Source organism: Egretta garzetta, unplaced genomic scaffold (genome assembly GCF_000687185.1).
Source record: "Egretta garzetta isolate BGI_Z169 unplaced genomic scaffold, ASM68718v1 scaffold91, whole genome shotgun sequence".
Lineage (NCBI taxonomy): Eukaryota > Metazoa > Chordata > Aves > Pelecaniformes > Ardeidae > Egretta > Egretta garzetta.
In genome coordinates this window covers 2,394,288-2,416,413 of record NW_009258661.1, presented here as the reverse complement: position 1 = coordinate 2,416,413, position 22,126 = coordinate 2,394,288, and the positions used below count along the sequence as shown (strand labels likewise).

General features: G+C 45.0%; 1 protein-coding gene across 1 annotated transcript in view; it reads right to left on the bottom strand.

Annotated features, from left to right (window-relative positions):
• Positions 1-22,126, bottom strand: part of CADPS (calcium dependent secretion activator) — a 194,372-nt gene that overhangs the window by 57,683 nt on the left and 114,563 nt on the right. The window contains exons 16-20 of the mRNA XM_035903800.1: positions 13,717-13,818; positions 12,754-12,817; positions 11,863-11,986; positions 9,389-9,457; positions 8,504-8,521 (exon numbers count right to left, since the gene is read on the bottom strand). Coding sequence (XP_035759693.1) covers positions 8,504-8,521; positions 9,389-9,457; positions 11,863-11,986; positions 12,754-12,817; positions 13,717-13,818 — 377 coding nt within the window. The remainder of the gene's footprint in view (positions 1-8,503; positions 8,522-9,388; positions 9,458-11,862; positions 11,987-12,753; positions 12,818-13,716; positions 13,819-22,126) is intronic.

The window sequence follows — 22,126 nt, the reverse complement described above, 5'->3', positions numbered from 1 at the left end:
ATCCACCCACCCTGCAGCACGTCACCACGTTAACTACCGGCGTGTCACCCTGCGCGCCGATCCCGGCTCTCCGGCGCAGCTATGGCAAAGAACGGCATCGGACTTTGGTAGCTACACCAGCCAATTCATACCTCTGCACCGACGCGTAGTTTGGCCTCTCCGTGATATCAAAGCTGGAGACTTCGTAAATGGGTGAAGTACCAAAAAACCCAAAACCGAACAGCCAGATTGATCTGCTGCAATTAGCAGTGTACAACAGACCGTATGCGCCCAACACAGCAACGTGCTAGCAGTGCATGCATTGAAGCGCCGTTACCAGCAACCACCCTGAGATTTCCAAAGGAGCCCGGCTAAGCCAGCAGCTTGGGTCATGCCGACGTGCAAGGTGCCGGCTGGGCATCTTGCTCCAGCCTTCTGCACGCGCTGGATTTTTGCTAGGGTGTAGGTCTGCTCTGCTGATAGGGCAGAAACGTGCGGTTGCACCCAGGTGGCACCGCTCTGCTCTACAGGGTCGCCCGGGGAGAAATCCCTGCCTTGCTGAAGGCACGGTGAGCTCTGAGGACTTAGTGCTCCCCCTCAAAATCTTGCCTGCTCCTAGTTTTCCCTGAATACCTGTTTACCAGTAACAGATTTCCCACAAAAAGGAAAGTCGTATCTTTCAGAACGGTCGCACGGGCTGGTTTTTCAGAGGAGCTCAGCAACCCGGTCAGCTGAAGTCTGGCATTACAGGTCCTCAGCTCGGCTGAGAGATGCAACACGGTAAAGCACCATGCAAACGACCTCTACATTTTTGCCGATTCATGCCACAGACAGTGGCCTTGGGGGTTTCTTCTCCAGTTTTCCTTTTGTTTCTTGTATCACTGGAAACAAAAAAAAATCCAGGTTCCCCTTAACGCAATTTACTGGGCAAAACCGGGAGAACTGCTGATTAACTCCGCATTCTTTCTCCTGTTCAATCCAGCACCTCACTGACTACAAGAAGGAGAAACCTCTTCCTTTTGTGCAAAAGGAGTCCAAAGACACATCCCTTAGTAAGCTCTGGCTGTGTCGGCACCTCCGAAGCCAAGCGGAAGCTTTCCCATTGATCGGAGCAGCATCAGGCCCATTCTCATTTGCAACACTGATCTGCTCTCAAATACAACTAAAAGACAAAAGTGTTAATAAGAACAACTGCTCAGAGATGCTGTCTTTAAAGAAAATATTGATGCTTATACAACTTTGGCAGCCAGCAGATGTCAATCTTAATTTTTTTTCTTCTTATTTTAAATATTTCCCTGGTTAAGTTACTATACATCAGAATATTCTGCTAAGATAGCTGGAGCACTGACAGTTACATGAAACGTATACGATATACTTATCAAACATTTCATCCAACATCATGTAAAGCTCATACATATTTATAGTTTTCATGCAAAATGTTATGCAACAACAATGTTATTTTGTGCTGACGTTGATATTTGAAAATGTTGCATATGTCAGACATTGCTAGACAAAAAAATGTGGACATTTTGAAATAAATGCTACCTCTAAATCGCTAAAACCTACCACATCGCGCTAGGTATTATTTGGTATAAAGCTACACGTGAGAACTAGCTTTCTACTGCTACACAAGCAACTGCTAGACTAGAAAACCACTGAATAAAAGGAAGGAAGACTATTACAGTACTTGGCGGCTGTTTGGCCATGCCTTTGAGCATATGATTTATCATGTTAGTCTGCGTTTGAGGAGATGATGGTGGTCCAGCCGGTGGCTTAGGCTTGGACGGACGGGCTGCTTGTGCATGACAGAGAGAGACGCCAAAAGTAAAGAGACAAATGACTTCATAAACAGTGACAAAAAGATGGGAACTTCAAAAGGAACATAAGCAGAAATGATCAAATACAAATGGAATAAGCTGCTGGGTTTTTGCTTATCGGTACTTGAAGTATTACACGGTAATGACACCATCTGACAACACATACTCTAGAAGTCAGCAGATTCGAACATCCTACGGTACTGTGCAATCAGAAAGTTAAAAATGCAACACAAGTACAGCACTGCACTGCATGCAGCCAGGTGAGGAAACTGAAATAGGGTAATTCAGTTAAAACTCTGGCATTGAGAGCAGGTGAACTTAAAAGAATGACTTTAAGTCAGTGCCCCAGTGCTTAGGTACATTTAGCAATAGAATAATGAGCCACAGGAATTAATTGCTTTGCAAATATCAATTACACATTTTAGAATTAAACGTCACTGTTGGTTAAAGGGAGCTATAAAATATTCTTGTGCAATTTAAACATGTAAAAAAATCTGTCACTTAAAAATGTGTGGTTCCTGATCGTTTCCAGCTCATTTAATTATTTTCAACTTGGAATTCTAGTGGCTTTTATATTCTGGGTTGAATCATATATAAAAACTTGCCAGCTCTATCAAATATGTTACTTGCTATTCCAAATGTTAGAATACTGCAATCAGGACTTGACCCATCTGTCATATAGTTTACAATATCAGCATAGGAAAAATTCAAAGAAAATAGCCTTTCCTTTTGCATACACTCAGAGAATAAATTATATACTGTGAATCTATTAACACAATAGTTTCTATTCCATTTAATAACAGTTTTTAGCAGCATTGTGACTATTTTTAATAATGCCATTTGCAGGGAAGCTGGCATATTTATCTGGACATTCTATTGCCAAAAGTCCTTGCCATTTTGCTTGCATTTTCCAGTGGGGGAAAAAAAAACATTGGTTGGCTTGTGCAAAGTAGGTTTCTGATTGCTTTTAATTCTCACAGAATTATAACACTTATCAAAGTATAATAAAGAATATTCGAGTAAAGCATTAGTTAAAGAGTATGAGTTAGGTTGGTTCCCCTCTCCATACACAGAGATAGATGTACGTAGGTACATAAACACACATACAATGCGCACGGGCGCGCACACACACACACACTCTTATTTTTAGTCTTTTAAGCTGTGTAATGATTTAATTCAGACTCTTAGATTCAAGCTACTGGTTTCTGGCTTTTTTTTTTTTTTCTTTTTTCTTTTTTTTCCCTGATAACAGGAAAAGCAAATCTATTTGTTCAGCTCCGGAGTCATCCTGATCCTTGTTCAGTGTTTACCACGGGTGGCTTTGTCCCCCAAAACAAACCTCTCAGCCTCAAGTGACAAAAATAACTGCTTTTTGGGCACTGGCCTAATGGCTTTCACTCTGATTTAAAACATAAGCAAGAATTCAACTTGGCTACTCACTGATGGCTCGTGAGCTCAACATGTAGATATAGGATGGATACGTTCCTGCCCATCACTATGGAGAGCAGTTTGTGCCAAGGTCCCTGCGTGGGAAGGGACCCTGGGGAGAGGGGACTGCACATCTCCCACCCGCACCTGGCAATTGCGTGATGGGAACCCCTCGCCACCCAGGGGACTCCGTTGGGCTCCAAAGTTGGGAGAGTCAAAGAGAGAGAGCTCCTCCTAAGAGCATCAAAGCCAGGGGAAAATCGCATCCCAAAACTGCATCCCACCACACCTCTCAGCGCTGCATCCCTCCATGTGAGCCAAGCCCCTGCATCGCCAACAGCTACCCAGCAAAAAACAGATTTCAGACTTCACGGATGTCCAGACCCCATAGCATTGAATGGGTCTGACTCGTGCAAATGCTTTTTGTCCTAGGGAAAAGTCATTAGCAGAGAAGGAAGAGGAGGAAGAGGCAAGAGATGCAGCAGCACCGGGACTTCATGAATCGCTAGTGCAGCACGTACAAAACAGCTTGGAGGAGGCTCCCGCTGTGCAGTTGTCAGCACAGTGCCCCGGGGTGGCTTTCACTTCTCTGGGAGCCCTGCGAGAGATCCCCCCCAGCGCCTTACCCCTGCTCCTGGCATCTCCCCACCGCCACCGGCTCTTGAAAACAAGCTTCCACCAGGGATTACAGCAGGTTAAGCAACAAATTCTTGCTGTAATTCTGATCCGGCCCAATCTGCACAAATATTCAGCTCTTTTGTTCATTTACATTTTTCAGACCCAAATCCAGGGCTCTTGCACAATGGCTGCAAAACCACCTGGAGCGGCAGGAGGGGAGAGGAAGAGCTCCGTCCCTTCCTCGGCGCACTGAACACCTCATGAGCCCCGACCCACGCTTTTCTTTGTTGCCTCTCTCTTGCAAGAAAATTTAAAAGATTAAGGTCTGGCTAAGGAAAGTGATTAATTTCATCCATAAATTTAAATACAAATGACTGCAATGCCCTGGGAGGCGCTGGGTCCCAGCCTTGGAGATGCTCCGTGAGGTCCCTTTCACAGGGCATCTCGGCTCCTGCTCGGAGCAATGCTGGATGGGTTCTACAGCACTTGCCAGCGATCGGCTACCGTGTGTGTGCGCGTTTTGTTTCACTTTGGCTTTTCTTTCTTCCCTGTCCTTTTCCTCTCTAATCCCTCGCCACAGCCAGTTTAGCATCAGAAATGCTCTCGTGTTCGTTGCTCACGTGTGTCAAACGGATAAGGTTTAAACACCTTACTAACCTGACAAAGTGCTTTCCTGGACAAACTTCTGCCAAAGGTTTTTAGGCTTCTGCATGATACTTGCAAATAAAATACTTGCAGAAACTCGAATTACTTGGCAAATTCTGGGCTTGTGCTTGTAATAAGCTTCAGCCTCCACTAACAGGTATGTTAAAAAAAATCTGTGCTGCTTTGGGTATGTACATTGTCCACAGTTCAGTGCGTGTGACTCTTTATGGACTGGAAGATTGTCAAACTACGTATTTCTTACTCAGCAGCACGATTTCTGCTAGATGGGCTACTAACACATCATCAACAGTGAGAATTACACTTGCAATAGCATAAGAGTATTGTTGACTTCTCATATTTTTTTAAAAGCGTAGCCACCGACTCAATGGTGTGCTTGTAATAATTAAAAAATATATGACCCCTGCCAAAGGCTTTGGTGTGTAAGTGTTATGTGTGCGTTCATTTGCAAGCCAATCATGAAAATGATAAAAAAGAGCTGCTGTTTGCAAGATAACTACAGAGAATAATGGACTTAGCTTGAGGATGAGGCAAAGCAGCCTTTTATTATATTTGTGAAAAAAATTTGCGTGTATCTGAAAGGGATTTCAGTGATGCATCATTTTTTCTTTCAAAATAAGATGTGTTATCTTAAAAGTAAGAAAAATTCATAGAGATGGGGTTTTTTTTCAACTCATAAGTAGACTCTAATTCAGCTCTCAAAACTCCACATACTGAAAAGAGAACTGATCTCCTGACTTTCTGATGATTACTCAGCCTCGTGAGGAATTTCTGCATATCTGAATTATATCTCATGCCTCAGGCAGCAAGTTGCTCTGCAGTTGGTAAGAGACTTGTAAAAAGATAACGGCACAATGCAGACCTTTGTGATTTCTGAAGCTCTTGCAATAACTTTGATACTGCTTCTAACACTGCCTTTGAAAGGGCAAGAGGAAATCTCGAAAGCGGCATCACGATTCTTTGTTAAACACAACCGAATGCCATTTCAAGGAATGGAACAAATCAAGCAGCAGTTCAGCAGCACACAAATACAGGTTGCAGTCATGCCTGAGTTAAAGTGCACGATTTATTAATTACTTCAGTTTCCACACCTGCATACAAAGACTGATGTTTTCACACATTTTGCATCCATATTTATTTGGGGAATGTAATTTTTTGTTTGGTTGGGTTTTTTTAAGCTTTGTGGTTTATCACAAATGCTGGGAGTGATTGCCTAGCAGCGTCTGGGCTGACAAATCACACAGGACCTCTCCTTGTCTCGGACCAGGCTCATCAACAGGCAGCTCAAGCCCCTGGTACTTCAGTGCGCTCGCTAAGAGTTACGGATATGTGCACAGAGCTTCCCAGGCTGAGATCCAGAAATAGGGAGGGCGAGTGACGTAAAGCGAGCATGGGGACTGTGACAAGGGCCAGTACGAATGCCTTGAAAAATACCACTGCTTCTTAACAACCTGTTGTGTTGCTCCAGTCACAAACCGACCTCTTCTGCACCCGCTTACTTGGCTGAGGACGCTTTCCATGCCTGCTGGGGCGGGCGCTATGTGCAAGATGCTCCACGGCCAGTGCCAGCTGAAGCTGACGCAGCCGAAGCCACCGTGCTCGGTCCCTCTCCTGCGGGGGCACCCGGGTCCCCAGCCTGAGGCTGGCACCTGAGAGATATCTGCCTCTGCACGGGCACCGTGGCTGCCCCTCACTGCTCCGTTGCAGCACTGACCCCCATGCATTGACCAGATTTTGGCTTTGCACCCACTCTGGCACCACTGCTGGGTGCATTTCTGAGGGAAGTCAGGCTTCCCTGCCAGCCTGGCCAGGAGGGACAGATCAGGGAGGGTGGTCCACGCCAGCGATGCAGCGTGGTGAGATGCTGTGCCGCTGGAGCCCTGCTTCCCTGGACAGGGGCCGGGGAGGCTGTGGGATGAGAAAAAAGCTGGCATTTTTAGATAGCCCAAGAGAAGGTGATTTCCCCTGGTGACAGAGCAATAGGACTTCAGTGGGTCCATCTGCTCTCCAGCTACTTTCCACCTGCAGCCCGTGCCCTATTGCTGTCCCGCTCTGGCACCGAGCAGCGAGGCGAGAGCTGCCTCCATCCCCACGTCTCCCTCACTTCTCATCTCTGTGCATCGACTCCGCAGTACCACAGGAAGCCTCTCTTTACAGAGGCCAAAACCAAACCACAACATGAGAAATACTCGGTCTGAAAACTCAAAAAAAAAAAAAAAGTCTTATGCTAAAGACAATCTATTATCAAACTGACAACTACTGCCTCGGCTGGCACCATCTCTAGAGCTGCCTGTACCCAACACCAGCAGTGCAAGGTGGCACTTGTGTCCTCTGATGCAGTGCAGCACCTTTCACAAATCCTGTGCTTAAGGGCTGGAGAAGTTACTCTTTTCTAAAGGAACGACGGATTCCCAACTTATATAAATAAGCAGACGAACACTTATTAAAAGGTCGCACTTATTAATCTGAGTGTTAGTAGTTTTGTCTGATTAATAATTAAAGCAAGTCATTCATCTTTAATTGTTTTAGCGTAGTGTTCTGTTTAATGTTCTATTTCAAATCAGTATTTTTAAAGCAAGGCAAGAGACTACACACTTTTCAGGAGAAAGGACATCAAGGGGTGACATTTGTGTGTTTAAGAAGTTGTTTTCAATATCTTATTTTTATTCTTGCTTCTGGCAAAATAAATAAAAAGTCAGGCCAAAACCCAGTCACTTTTGACTCCACTTAAGCTGAGGAACTGGTTTCAAGCTGAGTCCTGCTGACCTTGCCTGAAAATTTTTCATTTAAGACAACGGGAGATTTGTGGGCACGAAGCAGCGGAGTCACAACTCCCCGTGTCCTTTCACTCGCTCCAAGCATCGAGAAGAAGCCGTTTTATTTTTAAAGGAGCCGGGCCATAGAAACGTCCTTCTGAATTTCTAAACTGCAAGCGCGTGACGAGCCACTGCCGGCCCGCGCCGTGCTCAGCGCATTTATTGTGCTCAGCGTGAATCCGCTGTCGTTATCGGTAATAGCTGGGATTGTTCTATTTGCTGTTTGTTTATTTGCACCTCTCATAGCCGTAGGGAAAAATTATTCTCCATTTTCTAAATATTTCTTGCTACTCAAAATTAATTTTAGTGGCATGCAATAGCTCTAGATCGTGGGCCAAATTTGCGCTGCAGAGGCCTGGGGAAGCCAGGGCAGAACCTGGCCCAGCCTCCCGTACTGATTTTTAGAAGCAATTTCCCTTTGCAAACAGAGCTGAAATCAACCCAATCCTTTTTTTTTTTTTTTTTTTTTTTTTTTCTTTCCACAAAACAGAACAATCTACTCACAAAAAGAAATGAACAGTTCAGGTTTCAAGGACTTTCAAACTAGGACTCTGGGATACAACAGAAACGAGGCCAGGGGCTGCGGAGCTCCACCGTCCCTTCTGAAGAGACGGGCACTTGAGCTGAGCCTTTGCCCTGTTACATGTCACCACAGGTCATAAACGAGAGACAAACACGACTTCCGTCCCACCGGATCGTTTGTTACACATTAACAAAAAAAAAAATAGAAAATAAAGAAATAAAAAAATTAAAAACCCAGTCCTCCCATCAGGGCATAAAACAGAAGATATGAAAAACAAAAATGAACATCAGTTTCGTTATAAATGTGCTTGTTAGGTGTGTTAAATTAATGGCCAAATCACCAACATTTTTTCACCCAAAATGAGCTGCAGTTCTTTTGGAAAACAAGAAACTTTCTCTTTACAAAGGCTAGATTCTCCTCTAAAACTGTGTCCTAAGAAGATACTACATTTCTATAAGGTATTCCTAATCTACACTCTACTCTAAGGAAGGAGGAAAAGGAGATTATGTAGACAGCACAAATTAACTCCTTAAGTATTAATGCATCTCCATTTTCAGCCTGAAGGAGTACATATCTTAAGGAGCTATGAAAAAAAAAGAAAACAAAATAAATAAAACTCAACAGTCCTAGCAATTTATAATGCATATACAATTGTTCACCTGCATCCTTTTGATTCTCTATATGAAAGAGAGAAAGCAACAAGGAGAGAAAAGAGAGAAACAAGAACAGATATGCAGGATTAATGAGCAAGTGGACCGCACAGCCCCCCAGTTATGCGTGATATATGACATTTGAAAAGAAGAAAAGTCACCCCGTCTTGCCCCCCGCCCCCCCCAAAGCATGGGGTTACCAAAAGAAGCTCCTTTCACAGAGGTGAAAGAAAACGCTACACAAATCGAAAACCAGAGAGGGTGAGCTCTGAGGACACAGGGGGGACCTCCGAGTGACAGCGGGGCTGGGATGTCCCCTCCAGAGCTCGGTGCAAAGGAGTAAGTAAAAAATCGAGGAGGAGAGTGAGTAAAGCGCATCCTTCCGCTCGAGAGCTAACAGACAGGAGACACGTAAGATCTGATGTACAGAGAAAGGACAGCCTTATGCGATCTTATACACAGGACTGGGTAAAGATCTTGTACGCAGGCAAAGGGATGGCTTTTTCCAAGTGTCCTTTATCTGACCTCTAGCTCACTTCTCCCCGATGTAGCTGCTACCTTTTGATTGTGTACCAGTGACAAGCACTTTACAAATTGGGGTTACACAGAAGCAAAGTAAAAATGCATTCAGGTCACGGACGTAAAGAAGAACTGAAAAAACTTACAGACGATCTGAGTTTATCACAAACAGATGGGTTAATTGTCTAACCTGGTTCAGGCTGATAAAAAGTGACTGGACTTCTCACACTGGGTTTCACAGACAGAAGCAACAGACAAGCCAATGCTAAAAGACTTGAAGCAAGGAGAGTGAGTTGGTTTGGATCTGGACTTTCTTGAGGTAATGAGAACAGAAAGAGTGAGGACAGCATGGAGAGGAGGGTGGTAGGTACTCACGAATGGTTAAATCCATCACTTGAGAGGCCAAGCAGAAGACAGGATGCTCATACATTTCTCTCTTTTTCCCTATAAAAGAGGATTTGGGCATGCAAGAGGCTTAGGTCAGAGGTAAAGAGGTTATAGGCTATAGGTCAGAGGAAAACTTTATATTAGGTTAAAAGGAAAGTAGCCGTAGAGTATTTTGGGATACACACAGGATAAAAGGAAGGAAGAAAAAAAAAAAAAGAAAAAAAAAAATAAGGAGGGTTAAAATTGGAGATCTACTGGATTAACCATTCAGCATGCCCATGAGTCACAAGAGGCTGTGACCATGACTCTAGAGGTTTGCTCTGAACTGTTCGCAAGAATATAATGATCAAAACGTCATGAATAGAGGGAAATAGAATTCCATTGGTTTAAGGCTCCGAGATACTAAGGATTTCAGCCTTCAGTATCTAAGGCTTTCACAGGTATTTCTTCATAAGCATAGCCTCAAGCACTGCTGCCACTGATTTAGTTTTGCACCTCCCACAAAACTCTCTCAAACACGTGGCTCCTCAAATGTCAGGTTTTAAAAAGCAAGATTTCAAAGCCGCGTGCAGGGACGCATCTCACTGAAGTAAATTTGTTATTTGCTCTTCTAAGGAAGTATTTGAGCGTGTAGTGGACTATGCTCATGAGAGAAAACCTGATGCATGCAGCCGGCGGATGTTGGGTTGTTCGAATTAACAATCCCAGCATGCTTGGAAATTGGTGTTACAACCACTTTTGTAGAGACAGTATCAAAAAGTGGCTGTGGCCAATCACGGATAAAGGAGGAGAAAAGCAGAAGAGAGCAGGTAGTGTGGAATGAACTATTTCTCTGAAAAGGTAGCTGGAAAAAAAAAGGTTTGTTGCTTCAAAGTATTCCCAGACCTAAAAGTCACAGTGCAAAAAAGAGGGCAGATAATTAACACAACCAAGAAGAATTGAGGCACAAAAGGAAAAGTACACACTAACTGTTCTACTTTGGAAATGAATGCATTTTTACTTACAGATCATAAAGTTTGTTTTTGCATAGATTTATCTGAAAGAAGAGAGCAAATCTTACCAACGAGTTAGTGATATTTACACAGAGAACCTAAGGGAGCCAGCCCTGGGTAGAAGCATCCATCAACAGAAAAGCTGCTTTTGATTCTCAGTCCTTCTCCATCCTCATCAAGTATATTTAAACATTGCATTTTACAGAATACACCAATTAAAATATCCTGTGAAGTTGAGTACTTCGATAAATTGCCTGATAATACAGTGCTTATGAAACCTTTGTTCCTTCTCTATTTTTGTCACTCATTACCAAGTCAAGAGTTGATAAACATCCTTTTAGTGCCCAATTCTTAAGTGTTTCTCACTGGATGCATAACAATGAATTCATTACCACTGGTACACAATTTGCATCGTTAGACAGAAAAAAAATGGAAAAAGAGAGGACATGTCATGTACAGAACCTGGACAATTTGTCATATAACAACCCAATTTTTCATGTAAACAAGAACTAAGAACAAATCAGAGGGAGTTTGGGGTTTGTGTTTTTTTTTTTTTCTCCTCTCAATATTGTCCTAGAGGCATACAATGATAATCTCAGCTGTGGGAAAGCTTCACACCACACACAACAGAAACCCAAAGTCTAGAGCAGAACATACCATTCATCTGGAACATACAGGTTTAAGCAATCGGGAGCTCGGATAAAGTTGGGTAGGAGTTTCAAGCTGGGAACAGCAGCCGACAAGGTACCAACGTAAACCGATTAACATGTAAAGAACAACTGGATCGTAGAGCTTCAGCTAACACGTATCCTCTAGCAAGCTTTAAAATGTCTTTTTGATGGCTACATGTGTCTCTGGTCACCGGTTATTATTCTCCCATAACTTAAAAGGGCAATAATATCAGCTATGCCAGGTTTAGAGTGACAAGAAAGAAATCTGATGCAAGTATGGGATCACTGATCAATGCCTGCTATGCAAACTGCAAAGACAATGAAACACTGCAGAAAAAAGACATTTTAAATTGGCTACAAATGATTAAGCATAGATTAAACAGTTTTTCAGCTTCTTATTTTTCATTTGTTTCCTGAACTCCACTGTCACAAGCAATTAGCTGCACTATACCTTCAGCTGCAAAGATGACATCCCAAGTATTTCTCAATTTGTGTTTTAAAACCACGACATGAGTCTGAATACTACACCACTGGCCAAATGCACTAACGATCAGAAAAAAAAAAAAAGCGCTACAGTTCCTTTTAACTGTTTCCTCTCTCTTTTCCAGAAAAAGAAACGTTTTGCATAGCTTCCACTCTTAACTGCTTCCGAAGCCAACACCACAAAACCGATTCAGAATCACATCAGTTTTATTGACAAGCGAATAAATAGCAAATGAGCTTCTTTTAAATAGCTCCCAGCCACAGTTGCCTCCTAGAAATACAACAAAATTTTAATTTCAGAAAGAAAGAGCCTTACCTTCAATTTTGGCATACTCTGATAGTCGAGTATAATTGACTAGAGCTGCTTGCTCCAAGCATTTACGGATGACTGTTTTTACCTCCTCTTGAGGGACCGGAGTAACTATGTCTTTCATCAGAACCTTGACACAAGAAAATCTGATTTGTTGTGGCATTGGGCACACAGAACTGCTTTTCTCCAAGCCCAGCACATACATCCATTCCTACACTAGTGCTGCTTGGCTCTCAGAGTATGCATACAGTATGCAGGATCTGCTACAAGGTCACCCTGGCCAGCTTGAGACGTGGGACCTACCCCTGCTGTATTATTCCCCTTCTTCATCTATACCCTGTGGCATGCCCTGAGATCCATGCTTCTGATTTTTTAGGGCATGACATTAAGATCTATCACAACTTCGCCAGTGCCAGGCAATGCTATGCCCTTCTCAGGCTCTGCCAGCTGACTTGGGTTTAGGTCTGGGCTTGGCCATACTGTGTGTTAGCAGAGGTGAGAAGGATGTCGGAGCAGCAGGAAGGCAGCAATAGGGATGGGGAGGATGACGGTGAGCAGGTTTCCTATGCCCGAGGGGAATGAGCCTGCCTTGAGATGGGAATTTCACCGGACAGCAGCCAGGCATCGCTTACAAGGGTCTGCGGCGTAGATGCTTGCCAGCGAGATCCTCCACTATCGGCACAGACGCAGGCTGTGCTGCCTTTAGTGGCCAGGCTACACCCTGGCCTCCGAGCTGAAGCAAGAGAGATAACAACCCCACCTAATACCCCACATTTTAATATTAACTATGATTAATTACATGTCCTATGCAAAAACAATAGTTCCTCAAGCTCTTCTGGAGGGAAAGGTATATGAATACAGGTAATTTTAACTACTCTCTGTTATTCTCACGCTTACCCTTTCCAGCAGCGATAGAGTGGCTTTTAGCGCACCTTCTGGACGGCCGAATGGGAAGCAGTACCTAGAAAAACCACATCATGTTAACATCAGACCAGGTGCATACGAACAAGCCTTGCCAGCACTATAAAGGTGCTTTCCTAAATATGCCCAAGCAATGATCTAGTCCCTCCGCCTGGAAAGGAGTAGTCTTTCTACAAGGTAATTTTCTGAAAGGGTTTGATGGTGTGGACACTAAGGCAGAAAAACAGAATACGGGGTAGTTTTAGAAGCAGATTTATCTGGGCATCACCTGGAGAGGTTTGCGATCTCATAGGAGAGAGTTAAATATCATCTTCTCGGAAAAATGCAAAAACAAAAAGCCCCTCTGGAAAGGGCATTTACTTCCAGCCGGAGACCCGGTGATGCACCAGGCTGTGGGTAAGCGGCTGAACCAGCCCCCGTCCCTGGCAAGTGGTGGCTCCAAGGCTCCCGCAGGGACTCTGCACATCACCCGTCTGCGTGCGAACGTGTACCACCCGCCCAGGACCCGGCTGGCATGCAGGGGGCGATTCACCCCTTTTTGTGTGGGCAGGATCCATCCTTTCTATACTGTGACATCCCTGCAGAAAGCCCTGCCTGTCTGAAGGGAAAAGAAATGGCTAATAACTGAGCAGAGGGGAACAGAGAAATAAGAGGACAAGGGATTTTTTTTTTGTTGTTAAATTTTAGAAAAAAATCCACAGCATTACCATGCCTATGGGAGCAAGATGGTTTGAAATATCCTTTAAAGGTTATATATTTAAAATGATTCTCCAGCTACAAACATGCTACAGCATGAACTTCACTGCCCTGCGTAGGTCTGTGCCACTTATGCAAAATTCCTGTATGCATTCAAAACCTGCCTTTTGGCTTTGCTGCTTATAGGAGGGAGCTGGGAGGAAATCAGTCCTCTCGCATTCAGCCTGGGCTCTCTGCCTTTACCTAAAATGCGTGATCTGATTCTCCAGAAGCAAACGAAGCCGCTCCTTGATCTCTTCGAAACGCTCCTTCTCGTCTACGGTCACAGTTCCTATCCCGTCAGGCCTGGAGGAGAAATGCCACGAATGACTCAGACTCCACCTCGCCACCCGGGTAACTCACCCCCAGAACACACAGCGTGCTGCCCTTTCGGAAAGGGACGTCCCCAACTATGAGACCCGGGACAGGGGATATGCCACACCAAGACACGGGTGGGCACGGCAGCATGACTGCCAAGGTATTAAAAATAAAGAAAGAAATATCCTCTCTCCGAGTGATAATCTAGATGCGGACACCCCCACCCCTTCATTTCTCCTGCGATAGAGAAGCCAGAAAAAGCAGAATTCCCTTTTAAATATAGGTATGTGACAGGGAGCGCAATGCCAGCTCTCCCTGCAGGATCGGGCCCATTGCTGGCAAAATAGGCACTCAATTTCTGCAGGAAAATTCAGCTGCTAATTTAACACTATTCACAGTACAAAAGCATATCAACACCAGGCGTATATAAAATCAGAATACAAAATTCTGCACTCCTTCATAACCGCTGAATCACCCCATTGTAGTGATTTCTTGAAGTGAACCACCTTCAATATATTCTTCTGAAATGTGCCTCGAGAGCAACATGCATTTTGTGTTTGAAAATGCAATGCCTTTTCAGTCATTTAATTCTCATTTATATGAATTAACACATCGATACAATTTACCGAAGATTTTCTCGGACTATGTACTATGTTCTTGCGTTTCAGGAGTGCACAGGAGAGCATTGAGAGACACCCAGGTCCCGCTGCCCTGGGGCATTTCTCATCTTTCACAGAGCACAGTGTGCAGTCGAACCCTGCGGAAGCTCTCCCGGGGCTGGATGAAGCGGTGGTCCCTGCGCTCTTCCACCCCGCACCTCTGCCGATGCCAACCCATCCGCGAGCCGCAAGCTGCAATCCCCTCCTTCTCCCCCACACCCACGCAGCAAGACACGCCATGCAGCAGAATCCCGGGCGAGAGGGGAGAGCGCCTCTAATCCATCCACCAAAGGAATCGGCCAGGCAGACAATCAACGGCACCGCTTCCCGCTGCCGGCGAGCAAAGTCTACGGATTTGTGTACTCCTGGGCAACTCTGCTGGCACAGGCGCTCTTCAGGCAATGTAAGACGTCTTAAAATTGAACAAATGCTCTTACTTAAAGGCCTCCTCCAGTGTTCAGCTTAAGCTGCGTAAATCTGCAGTACTAGACTGGTTTGGCTATACAAAAGACTTGGCAAGGGATTACAAAGCTTCTAATGAACCTCCTGTCAGGGGTTAATTGGTTGGCTTTATTTTCCTCTTAAAGAATCAAAGGCCCTAAACTTAAAAAAAAAAAAAAAAAAAAGCTATAAAAAATTAAAAGCTATAAAATCTGTGCAATCACTTCTCCTTGACCCTGCATTTAATAAGCTCTTAATATCACAAATCCGAACTCTGATATTCCAACACAGGTGAATAAACCATTAAAACATTTTGGAAAAGGAACTGGCAAAACTTACATGATATTTACTGCAAAATTTTAAAACTAAATATACATTAAATAAAACTTGCAACATGGACACAGAAAAAGACTCAAATACCAGGGGATGCATTTAAATTTAAACAGCATTTAATCAGAAATCTTTGATTATTTGCCAAATTTAGCTGTGTATTAAGGAAAAAAAAAAAGGAAAAAAGATTTAGGCTGAAACTTGGATAAAATGTCTCAGCTGGGGAACACATTTCATAAACAGTTTTGGAAGTATGGATCTGGTCTCATTAGTACCTAATTAGGACTAGTTATTTTGAAGAAATGAGCAAGCCACAAAAAAACCAAATTAGATATTGAGCAAAAATTAATGTCTGAACATGCTTAATATATTTTTATTCCAAAGTTCCATAAAATATTTAAGATTCAGACAGGGATGTTCATGCCTTTTGCGATGCCGTGCACCTCGCAGCGCCTGGTTTGCTCCCAAGCGGAAGAGCAGATAACTCAAGTCAGACGGCAATAAATGCCGTACATTAAGGGGCAGGGTTGAAGCCCTCAGTTGACTTTTGGCATTCCGTTCCCTCCCTGTACTCATAACAGCTCACAGAGTGTCACTAGGTTAATTGTATCAGTGCTGACAAACGAGGTAGGAAAAGCTGCCGGCCCTGGCTGTGATTTGCTGATGGACTGGAAATGGTCTGAAAGTTATGTTACCCTTTGCTGGGTCAATAACCTCAACCGGCACGATTTAATGGCAGGATCTGACAGCTCAGGTTGGGTCACAGCCCTTTCACATGAATCGCAGTTTCTCACTGTATTCAAAGGGCTTCGGTTTTGCCAGAACTGGTTATTTAGCACTCACTCGTGTTGGACAACCAAAATGGGCTGACGTGACAGCATCAGTCGCGTCCCAGCTGGGCAACGGCAGCTCTGGAAGCACTGCTTTAAAACCACTGACCCATATGAAGATGAAGGGTGGGCTCCAGAGAGTGAACCTCTGACCAACACGGCTCTTGCCCAAGTCACAACGCCCCACGGGACGTCAACCCAACCACCAAGGCGCACGTAGACCACGTAGGCTTAACCCGTGGTCACCCCCTGGTCTTTGCCTTTCTCGAGGTCTTTGTGAGCCAGGAGGACATCAAACCCAGTGGCTCCAGCCACTGCTCCCTCCATGCAGAGCCTGCCGTGTGGTGTAAACGCATGCCACTCTCGCGTATCATGCACTGCAAACTTGAGACAATCTACAGGTCAGCTGTAGCCATTTTTGGAGCAGCGCGGATGTCTGGAAGGGCCTGCCAACCGAGAGCCATCACCACGGCAAGGACTCCCTTTCTCACCCAGCTGTAGACTATATTGCATCTGACATGATGAGCATCTCTTGAATCTACCTTTCAAATTTTCGGCAAACCATTTTCTCACTGTCCTTCACAAAGTTGACATTTTCGGCAGCATGATAGGAAAGATGTCATGTCGGCTGCTTTTCAAGTTGTTGTCACAGTGGTTAGCACCAGTTCTGTCATCTTTGCTTTCCTCACAATCCCCCATCTTGAGCCATGTCACAAATAATAATACTTCCAATGTTTTTGTCAAATTTCAAATACTATAACCCAGCTGCACATCTTCAGATTTACTAGTTATGTTAATCTTTGTTGCTCATCTTCCCAGAAGCTGAAGCATTAGGAACTCATTAATTAGTGACAAATGCAGGATATACATAGAACTGAAAAAACACTACCCAAAGCCTTGCACTTAATTTATTAGCTCGATAATTCTGAAACCTAATTAAACATTCAAGTCAAATATACTTTGAAAATGTAATCTTTTTGAGGGAACATATTTATTTTCCCTTTTGCAAGAACACAAAGGGTATATATCTTAGCATCGCTATAATTTAAGATTCACTTCCGTGCTCTAGACAATTCCAGTACATGGCGGATGGGGCTGAAAAAAAATCCCTAGGACAAGCTCAAGTCGCACCAGCTCATGCTGATGCTTATCGGCAGTTTTGTTTTCAGCAAAGGTCTCCATCTCCACTTTGATATTTGCTATTTGATCTCATGGACAGAAGCACCATCTCCTCCGGCGAGCAGCATTTCTGCAGCAAGGCTAGCTAAAATGCAGCTAGAGGAAATGGATGCTCTCACGTGCAACCCACAGCCACATCATTACCACACTCAAGCAGTGATGGGGAATTAGAAGAGAGCAAAAGGGTGAAAAAAAGTTCTGTGTGTGCACGGTATATACAGAGGGACGAAGGACAAAATGGGTTTGGGTCTACGGATTCAGGTCAACAAACAACATAAAGGTCTCCATCGCCATTTCATCCCATTCTCTACAGCTCCTGCTCGTGGACACTTGAGGTGTATGGCAGAAGCTGTGGGCAGAGAGGGAACCAGAAGGGCAAAAAAGGCAAGAAAAATAAATAAGGAAAATTTTAATTATAAGTAAACAAGTTTCAGATCACTCCTTCTGCTGCAGATTCACTATGTTGGCTCTGAACTAGTAAATTCCCACTGTAAATATTTCACATGAAAAGTTTTAAATGCCACTTTCCTAATCCCCCCTTGTTTTTAAGTTTTAAGCCACGAAAACAACAACATCAACAAAGCAGGTGGTGAAATTAAAAAAAAAAAAAAAGGTTGCAATTTAAACAGCAAAAATGATAGTCCTTGTTTAGCTTAGATGGTTTGTGCAAATTCCGGGGTTAATTATAAATTATAATTAGGACCTGTGATCCTAAGGCCACTGCTTTATTCTACAAGCCCCGCCTCCCCCCATGCCCTTTTCTAATTATACCCAGTGCCCCCGGGGCTAGTTATGCTGCTAAAACAAATATATCAAAATGATTTTTTAACAAAGACTAATATATGAAGCAATCGCATGCATTTGTATGCAATTATAAACATACAGTATAGCTCCAGTGGGTTAATCTCTTTGACATAAGCCTGTATGAAATACCATGGCGGCTTATAAATGAAAAGACATATCATCTTTTACACCTTTTATGTTTAACTTGTCTACACTTTTTTTACTGGGGAAAATATTGCTTACACGTAGCAAACAGATCTTTGCACGCACTGTGAGCCCTGGCATACAGAGCCAAGGAAAAAAAAACAATGTCAAAAACTGATGCAAATAATTTGATTTTTTAAGTAACAACTCAAATATAAAACACGTGCTGCCTTCAGCTCCCTTGCTGGTTGCCAGGTGCAGCACATATGAGCTATACAGTAAACATCGATGATTAGTGCCTTGGACGGCATGTGTCAGGGTAGGCTTTCAAAGGATCCCTCGCTGGAAGACTTGCCTGCGCGAAGTCCCACCGGTTGCACGGGGACTGGCTCTGGGGAGGTGGGCAGGACCACAGCTGCCTGCCTGCTGCCTCCCACATCTCCCCCAGCAAATCTGACCTGAAAGAGCCCACCTGTTTAGACCCCTTGAAAGAAAAAGCTTATTCAGCAAACATCGATTTTCCCCGACTCCCCTTTCTTCTGGGAATTCACACCGTGCGTGACATGCCGGTTGAAAGCCCTTTGTTCAGCCCAGCCCTCCGCCCGCTCGAGACGCCGTAGAGCATGGGAGCCATTTCATCCTCCCAACTCCTGCCTTCATTTTGCTTGGGCTCCCCTCCACGCCGCAGCGCCGAGCCAAGTCACGGCTCATCGCTTCTCATGTGTGATCTACACCCCTGACGTACCGCGGCTGAACCGGATGGTTTCTGAGCACTGCCATCCTACACCCATTGTAATGAATCACATCAGCCAGCCGCACGGAGCTGGTTATCTGCTGGTGGCTGGCAACCCACCTCCCTTCAGCACAGACGCCGGATCCTATCCGACAGACAGCCGTAACACACGCCACGTCGCCGCGGACTTATCACGGGGCTGGTCGGGACACGGAGCCGGCACCTAATGAAAGGTTACGGCACCACGTCATGCCAGATTCTAACCTGCCTTACTGCAGCCAGGGCAATTCATCTGAATGAGACGTGGAAACTAAACACAAAGTAGTAGGGGAAGCGTGTGAAGATACCGTGATAAAGCGTTCATATAATTAGTACCTCTTTTAAGGGACCGAAAATGTCCTGCTTTGGTTTTTTAACTAGCTGTATGGAAATCTTGCCTTTATGTGAAACAGCCAGATGCGTAATTAGAATACAATGGAAAAAATTACAAATATGTTACGCGGGCTTTTTGATTCCTCAAGCTTTATGACAACAATGCTATTTCTGCTGGCTTACAGTTGTAGAAAACTAATGAAAGCTAATGCTGATGTTAACTAATGGAAGAGCTACTTTCTGAAAACAAGTCTGGTGCTGTAAAATACAGCTTATAGAGGAAAAGGCAAATCACTGATATAACAAGTTAATTGACAGAGAGACTGGTAAGCGCTTGGACCTTGGGTAAATGGCCACTGAAAAACTTGCGAGAATGACGCTGTTCCGTCGTTATTAGACTGGAGGGGATTCAGCCTGGCATCCTGATTTTGACAAGCTCGGTGTCTTCCAATACTTAGCACACACACAATCAATATTTTAGTCTTATTTTTAAAAGTTTAGGATTAGCGAGCATAGAAAGGGTCTTTTTTGATGCCAACTCTAACATTTAAAAAGAAAGTTATTACATGGCTAAATCCAAAAAAGGCACATGCGAAACCAAGGTCACTCCCGAAAGCCTTCAAAAGGGGCAGCAATCACCCTTCAAGGTTTAGGCGCTAACTTTGGGCCTGGGAAAGCTGAGCTCAACTTTCTGCTCCGCAACGCCTCTCCCGTGGGCAGACAGGGAAGCAGCGGGGCTCCTCTGTCGCATCGCTTCTCCGCACGTCAAACGACGCCGGCAGAACTGTCACAGCCTCCAACGTGAGGACAGTGACAAACATGGAAACAGAAGGCAGGGAAAGACCTGGGTGATCATGAAAAACCTTTCATAATTTTACCCCAAATCATGATGTCCTCTTAAAACCACTCCTGCTTCTTGCCTTCACTAGTTTTTGGAGGGCTGGTGGTAAAGGGAAGTGACAGCCTCGATACTACGGTGATGGTACCAAAAGCAAACAGACGTCAATAAACACACAGCGTGTGTGCCTGAATAACGCTACGCCCTTCTTACCTGTCCCATAGGTAAATACACCAGAAACCACATCATCTCTCACAACGGCAGGACTCTACAAAAGGCGCCCAGCGATACCTGGTGGACAAAACCCTGTTATCAACTCACTAGTGACCACACCAGTGGAAAAGCCTCGAGCCCCTCAGTCTTAGCCAAGAGCAAGTACCCGGGGAGCAGCAAACCACGTGGATATTCAGCAGTCTTTGCCTCTCACTGGTGCCTGCCTTTCTGACAGCCTGCACGTTACATATTCAGGTGTCTGCAGGAGGTGAAACTTAGGACAAGCGATTTACATTTAACTCCATTTTTACTTGGAAAAGGACAAACAGAAAAATTAAGGGGACTGTCATGCAAATAGCAGTGATTTACAGCCTTCTTTTGGAGAGATTACGTCAGGCTTTCGGGGCTCTGCATAAGCTACATGAGCCCAAAAGAGGCGAGGAGAACCAAACCCTGGCATACAAAGCAACAGGGCTCCAAAATATCCACAACATCCCAATTTGACCGTTGCACCTTCTGCGGCCGCAGGGGCAGCTCCCAGCTGGAGCCGGACGGGCACGGAGGCATCGTCCCCGCGCTGACGCCTGTCATCCTGTCAGCCTTGACCTTCAGGCTGTCCGCAGCGTCCTCACCGCAGCCTGCCTGCCCTTCCCCGCTGACTGCGAGCGACTCTTGTCTCGCTGCCTGACCTCACGCGAACGCGATACAAACAGACAGCCCACCTCAGCTCCATCACTGTCTGCTGCTAATACAGGAGATTGATAGCCACACGGAATTAGCTCCCTGCTCGACTTTCATTACTGGGTGGCATATTCTGACTGACAGCCAACCTCATTCTGGAGAAAGCTAAACCACCCGTTCGGGTTTTTTTACTGTCGAAAAGTGAAGGAACTTCCTTTGATAAAGAAAACCGACACTTTCTCAGATTCAACAGAAAAAGAAGCCTTTGTTAAACAGAAAAATGTCTCGTAACTTGGATCTGTCCCAGACCACCGTGCATACCACCAACAACGCAACGCATGCCGCACGGCTGCTCAAAGATGCTCTGTCGGACCCTGTGCCGGGTCCCGGGGCAGGTGTGCTCCCACCTCTACAAATTTTACAAGCAAAGTTTTCAGCTCTGCCATGAACTATAGGTTTCCCGGGGAGAGCATGGCCGGCCCTAAGGCGACGAGCAACGTATGGTCGCAGCAGGTGGGAAGGGCTGTAGCTAAAGCGAACCCCGCTTCACACACGTCGCAACCGCCAGTAAGGACCGCATGGGTAAATATTGGCTTTCCATCGCTCGCTGCCAGCCAGCTCGCGAATGCATGATGCATGTGGCCTAAGCAGCTTTCTGAAAAGAAATTGTGACTCTTCCACTCAGATATTCAGGTTTCTGATAGTAGACACAAAAGATAACGCTGTCGTGTCTTCTCTCAGATCCCCTGCGGTCCCTTTTTGTGACCTCCCAACAGCAGAGGCCAGAAGCCGCACCCTGCAGCCTCCGTACCAAACTCCTCTGGCTCCCGGGCGTTAGGCAGAGCCTTCTCACCAAAAGGGCAATGCCGCAGCCTTGCAGCTCCCGTGATCCCCAGGCAGCAGAGACAGCAGCCACCAAGAAGGAATATGAACCTTCAGCCTTCTGATGCGAAGCCAACCATCAGCTGAAGTCGTAGCAAACCATCTCGTTCCTTTCTTGGAGTATTTGAAATGCATTACTCGAGCAGCCTGCCTACGGGCGAGCCCCCGTCCGGCAGTGCCTGGCGGTCTCCCGGCGAGGGGCAGCCGCCAC